At 57.4% G+C, this 6000-nt stretch overlaps 1 protein-coding gene across 1 annotated transcript; it reads left to right on the top strand.

Annotated features, from left to right (window-relative positions):
- Positions 1–1405: 1405 nt before the first annotated feature.
- LOC143364357 (uncharacterized) lies at positions 1406–5529 on the top strand. The gene is made up of 2 exons (XM_076804753.1): positions 1406–5220; positions 5304–5529. The coding sequence occupies exons 1-2, from the start codon at positions 1406–1408 to the stop codon at positions 5527–5529; spliced, it is 4041 nt and encodes a 1346-aa protein (XP_076660868.1).
- The last annotated feature ends 471 nt before the right edge of the window (positions 5530–6000 follow it).

The raw sequence follows: 6000 nt of genomic DNA, 5'->3' as shown, positions 1-6000 counted from the left end.
TTAAAAATGCTTGCTCTTGTTCGTCTTTCCAATGGAATTTAATACCTTTCTTTAAAAGTGACGTTAATGGTTTTGAAATACCGGAGAAATTTTGAATAAATCGTCTGTAATAACCGCTGAGGCCAAGGAACTGTTTAATATTTCGCGGTGTGCGCGGTGTTGGAAAATTTTGAATCGCGGTGATTTTACTAGGATCAGGCTTGATTCCTGATTCAGAAATTATGTGTCCGAGATAATGAACTTCTTTGCAGAGAAATTTACATTTATCCGGTTGGAGTCGAAGATTCGCGTCTCTTAATCTTTCGGCTAATTTATTAAATTTTATTATGTGTTCTTGGAGCGAACTTGCGTATATAACAATGTCGTCCATATATACGAACATTTCTGTCCCTTGTAAGCCGGTTAATACTGAATCCATTAATTTTTGGAAAGTAGCGGGAGCATTTTTAAGACCAAACGGCATTCTAGAAAATTGATAATGACCGTGGGGCGACGAAAAAGCGGTTTTTGCTGCGTCTGACTGCTCCATGGGAATTTGATGAAAACCCGAAGCTAAATCTAACACGCTGTTCGGGATTTACGCGAAGAGGGGTTCAGCCGCCAATAAAGATACGCGCAGAAGACAAACATATTTCTATGTGCACTCAAGTAAAACACGATTTTAATGTTATATGACAGAACCGTATGTACATGTTTTCAATAAATCGGCTCTAACGACTAGATCGACGGCGCGTGCGCGACGTCGCCCCTGCGTCGCACCCCGCGTCCCGCGAGCCACCGGGTGGATCGAGCAGCTTGGTGGACCTCGCGAGCCGCGCGGGGAACGGGAGGCAGGAGCGATCGAGACAACGGTCGATCGTCGCAGTCTTGTCTGTTCAATCGACCATCGGTGTTTTTCTTTACGTGCGTTCCTTAACCCGTATAGCTTTTCCCGATCCGTCGGCTTCTCTATTTCTTCACAAGATCTCAGAGAACTTTCAGAACTCTCTCAGATCATTGAGAGATCTGCATTGTTCGAAACATTTGGTCCTTCGAGCCGGATCAACGTGCGAGCGGGCTCTTGAGCATCGGCAACGATCCACCCCCTCGTTTATTCCGCGCCCCTGTTTTTTGTGCTTCTCTTCACGCGGCTCGTGCTCCAGTCGGCGTTCCGTCGGTTTTCTCGTCTGGAAACGAAGCAACAGTGAGAAAAGTGCCGAGTTTTTCCGTTAAGAACGTGTTTCGAAAACGGTTAGTTTTGAATCGTCGACGGTTGTCTCCTTTGGTGACCCGTACCAAGGCGAGCTCGTCCGTCCGACAAACAAACAGTTGGAGCGTTTGAGGTTGCCCGCAAGGCCAAACTCGGTGTGTTTCGGTTTCAACTCACCTTCAACTATCTTCGGTCATATCGTGCGCGTGTTCGAATATGTCAACGAAAGTGACAGAGCTCGTGGCCGCGCAAACGGATCTCGGCGGTCGCATCTCCCGCTTCCTGAGCAACCTGCGAAAAAGCGGAGCTGAGTATCTGACTCGACCGAACCTCTTGAGGCGAAGGGAGTTGCTGGAGAGCTACTGGAGACTGTTCACCGAGCGCCATGCAGAGATCACTCGCCAAGCAGAGCCCACGCTCCCGTACCTGTTCACCGACCTTTTCTCCGAGGTCGAGGAGGCTTACATCGAACACGGCTCTGCAATAGACGAAATGTTAGAGGCCAAACCCGCCCCTCCCACGCCCGTGCCGGTGAACACGATGCCGGCGGAGTCGGAGGTGGTGCTGCCGCCGATGAAACTGCCTTCCTTCTCGGGGGACCTGTACCAGTGGGAGAGCTTCCGTGACCAATTCTGCTCTCTCGTCCACGAGTCCACCCGCATCCCTAAAGTGAGGAAGATGCAGTATTTAAAGTCCTGTCTGACAGGTGAAGCCGCCAAAATGTTGGACCTCACGCCCATCACCGAGGCCAATTACGACGGTGCTTGGACGGCCTTGGAGCGGAGGTTTGGGAATCAACGGATACTCACTGCAGCGCACATGAGACGCTTGATCACTTACCCGACCCTGGCGAAGGCCCAGCCGTCAGAGATCAAGCGTCTGCTAGACGAATTTCGGCAGACTCAGCGGGCGTTCCAGGCGTTAAGGAAACCGGTCGCGGAGTGGGACGAGTGGCTGGTGTTTCTCGCGTCGGAGAAGCTCGACCACACGACGAGGTTGGCGTGGGAGATGTCTCTGAGGGACCCCACGGCCACGCCGTGCTTCGACGACTTGGAGAGCTACCTCGAGAATCGCGTTCACGCTCTAGGGTCGGCTCGGCCTCAGGACCCGCCTGCTCCGGTTCCGAAGGGTGGAGGCGCCGTGATCCGACCCATCCCATCTTCTGCGCGTAACATGTTGGCGGTCAAGGTCGAAACGAAGCCCAAACCTAAGGGAGGACGTCTGTGCCCACTGTGTTCTGGAAGTCACGCCCTTAGCGCGTGCAAAACGTACAAGGCTCTCTCAGCTGCGGAAAGGAGACAGTTCGTGCAGAAAAAGGGCCTCTGTCTCAACTGCCTCGCGTCCAGTCATCAGCAGACGCAGTGTTCCTCGGAGTACCGCTGCTGGGCGTGCGACGGGACCCATCATACCACTCTTCACGACTCCTTCCAGCGGGGACAACCGAATGAGGCTACGACGTCGTCCACGTCGGCGGCGTACGCGGTCAGCACCAACCGGGTCACCCTTCTCGCCACCGCCAGGGTCTCCCTAGAAGCGACCAACGGACGGACTCTCACCGTCAGGGCTCTGCTTGATTCTGGATCGGAGTCGTCGTTCCTGTCAGAGTGGGCGGCTCAGTCCCTCAGGCTGAAAAGACGAGCGGTGCGAGTGGAGCTGACGGGATACCAGGGAGCGAACGTTGGAACCGCACGATCCGAGGTCCAGGTAACCCTCCGATCTCCTCTTGACCGTACTTTCCAGGTGGCCGTAGATGCCCTGGTTACAAAGCGTCTCATCGCTCCGACGCCGGCGCAGCGTGTCCTCCCTGGAGACTGGCCTCACGTACAGGGATTGCCTCTGGCGGACCCGCACTACTCTGAGCCAGCACAGGTAGATGTCCTGCTCGGTGCCGACGTCTGCGGGATGCTACTTCTGGAGAAGAGATCGGGGCCCGCTGGCACACCCGTCGCTGTCCGAACTCCGTTCGGCTGGACTCTGCTAGGGCCCGTCGAACAGCCGGCAGCCGCAAGATCGACACGGATCCTCCACGTGAGTCGTCAGGCCTCGTTACCGGACCTCCAGCTGTTCTGGGAACTGGAGGAAGTCGCCCCGTCGTCACCGATGTCACCAGAGGATCTACAATGCGAGGAATTGTTCAGCCAGAGCACGCGACGCGACCCCACCGGGAGGTATGTGGTTCGCTTACCTTTTAGGGGGGAGGAGCGCCCGAAGGTCGCGTCCTCGAGAGCGGTCGCTCTGAGGATGCTACTCAACGCCGAGAGGAACCGATCCCGCGACCAATCTCTTCGCGAGCAGTACGTGGGTTTCATGGAGGAGTATCATCGTCTGGGACACATGGAGCGGGCGCGGGAATCGCTGATGAACCACGAGCCCGGCTGCTACTTGACGCACCATGCGGTCTGGAAGGTGTCAGACGGCCGCAAGAAGATCCGGGTCGTGTTCAACGCCTCGCTCGGGATGGGTTCAGGAGGCTCTCTGAACGACTCGCTGCTCGCTGGCCCGAAGCTCCAGAGTGATCTGTGGGCGGTGATCACCCGTTGGCGTCTGCATAAGGTGGCATTCTCGGCGGACATCGTAAAGATGTTCCGGCAAATTCTGGTCCACCCCGAAGATCAGGATTGGCTCCGAATCCTGTGGAGGAATGATCCTGGTGAAGCGGTTACTGATTTCAGGCTCTCGACGGTCACCTATGGTACTGCTCCGGCACCTTACCTCGCAAATCGGGTCCTGAAGCAGCTAGCCGTCGACGGGGAGAGTCGATTTCCGTTAGGAGCACGGGCCGTCAGGGAACATTCGTACGTGGACGACATCCTGACTGGCGCAGATGACCTTCAGCGAGCGTTGGAGATACGTCGGCAGTTGACGGACCTCCTCTCCTCCGCGGGTTTCCAGCTGGATAAATGGGCCAGCAACGTCCCCGAACTCCGCGCTGCGTGCGTGGAGGAGAAGGTCTTCCAAGACAAGGAAGTCCACGGCGCTCTGGGGCTCTGCTGGGACGTCCGGGGGGACACGCTAGCAGTCCGCGGACCTCTTTTCTCGGATGCCGCTGCGTCCAAGTGGACCAAGCGGACCGTGCTCTCCGAGATCGCCCGACTGTTTGATCCCCTTGGGTGGCTAGCTCCGGTCATCGTACGAGCAAAAACGATACTGCAGGACCTCTGGCTCGCTGGAGTTTCGTGGGACGAGCCTCTGGACGCGTCGATGGCTGCACGCTGGTCACAACTAAGGATCGAGATTTCCTCATTAACGGTCGTCACGGTACCGAGGTGGGTTGGGTTCTCACCGTGCATGTCAGACGTGGAGCTCCACGGTTTCAGTGACGCCTCAGAACGAGCGTACGTGGCGGTCGTCTACCTCGTGGTCCGGCGTAAGACGGGATCCTGGTCGAACCTTCTGATGGGGAAGACGCGGGTGGCTCCTATCAAACCGCAGACTATTCCCAGGCTGGAGCTGTGCGGCGCGGTTCTGCTCGCACGCTTGTTGTCGTCTCTGCGGTCGGCTCTGAACTTCGACGAGGTCACAACCCACGCTTGGTCCGATTCGACGGTGACCCTGGCATGGATCCGGACGCATCCGTCGAAATGGAAGACCTTCGTCGCCCACCGGGTCGCGGAGATCCAGAACCTCCTACCTGGGGTCACGTGGCGGCATGTGGGGACACTGGACAACCCCGCAGATCTAGCCACCCGAGGGATATCAGCTGAGGAACTGCGTGCCTCACCTCTCTGGTGGCACGGACCCTCCTGGCTGACCGCCGCACCTGGCGAGTGGCCTGCGACCACTACGCTCAGCCCATGCGAGGTCGCACCGGAACAAAGGTCTGTCGCCGTCGCGCAGGTGGTCGTGGCACCGGAGGAAAACTCGCTGGTCCTCAGGTTTTCCTCACTCTCAAGGCTGACGCGTGTCTCAGCCTATCTCAGACGCTTCATCCACAACACCAGGAGGCCAGCTGTCAAGAAGACCGGGCCACTGTCGGTTACTGAATTAAAAGAAGCGCTAACCTGTGTGGTCCGTGTGACGCAGCGCTGCACGTACTCACAGGAGATCAGAGCACTCACCCAAGGTAAGGTAATCCCGACTTCCTCGTGCCTCAACACTCTGGTCCCGTTTTTAGACAACGACGGGGTCCTGAGAGTCGGAGGGCGCCTACGGCTGTCATCGTTGCCGGAGTCACAGCGGCACCCAGTCCTCATCGAGAGGTCGACCCACCTGGCGACGTTGATCGTACGGGATGCACACCAGAAGACTCTGCACGGGAGCCTCTCTACGACTCTGGCCTGGGTCCACAGGGCCTTTTGGATACCCAGGTTGCGACCAAGGGCGAAGCAGGTCCTACGTGACTGCGTCACCTGCACACGGCTCCGGGCAGAAGTGGGACAACAACGCATGGGAGACCTTCCGCCTTCCCGGGTATGTCCGTCAAAGCCCTTTTCTGCAACAGGTGTGGACTATGCAGGGCCAATCCAGATTCGCACCACCAAGGGCAGGGGTCACAAGAGCCACAAGGGATACATTGTGGTGTTCGTCTGCCTGGCCACCAAGGCGGTGCACCTAGATGCAGTGACTGACCTGTCGTCGGAGGCCTTCGTGGCAGCGTTCCAACGGTTCGTGGCGCGTCGGGGGCGATGCAGCAGCTTGCTCAGCGACAACGGGACCACCTTCAAGGGAGCTGACGTCATGCTGAGGGGAATGTTCCGGGAGGCATCGCAATTCCACACGGCTGTTTCGGAGGAACTGGCCAACGGCGGGACGCAGTGGACCTTCATCCCTCCTTACTCTCCGCATATGGGGGGCCTGTGGGAAGCGGCGGT

Source organism: Halictus rubicundus, unplaced genomic scaffold, assembly GCF_050948215.1.
Source record: "Halictus rubicundus isolate RS-2024b unplaced genomic scaffold, iyHalRubi1_principal scaffold0478, whole genome shotgun sequence".
NCBI classification, from domain to species: domain Eukaryota; kingdom Metazoa; phylum Arthropoda; class Insecta; order Hymenoptera; family Halictidae; genus Halictus; species Halictus rubicundus.
The sequence above is the reverse complement of the archived record's forward strand: the minus strand, read 5'-3'. Positions and strand labels throughout refer to the sequence as shown.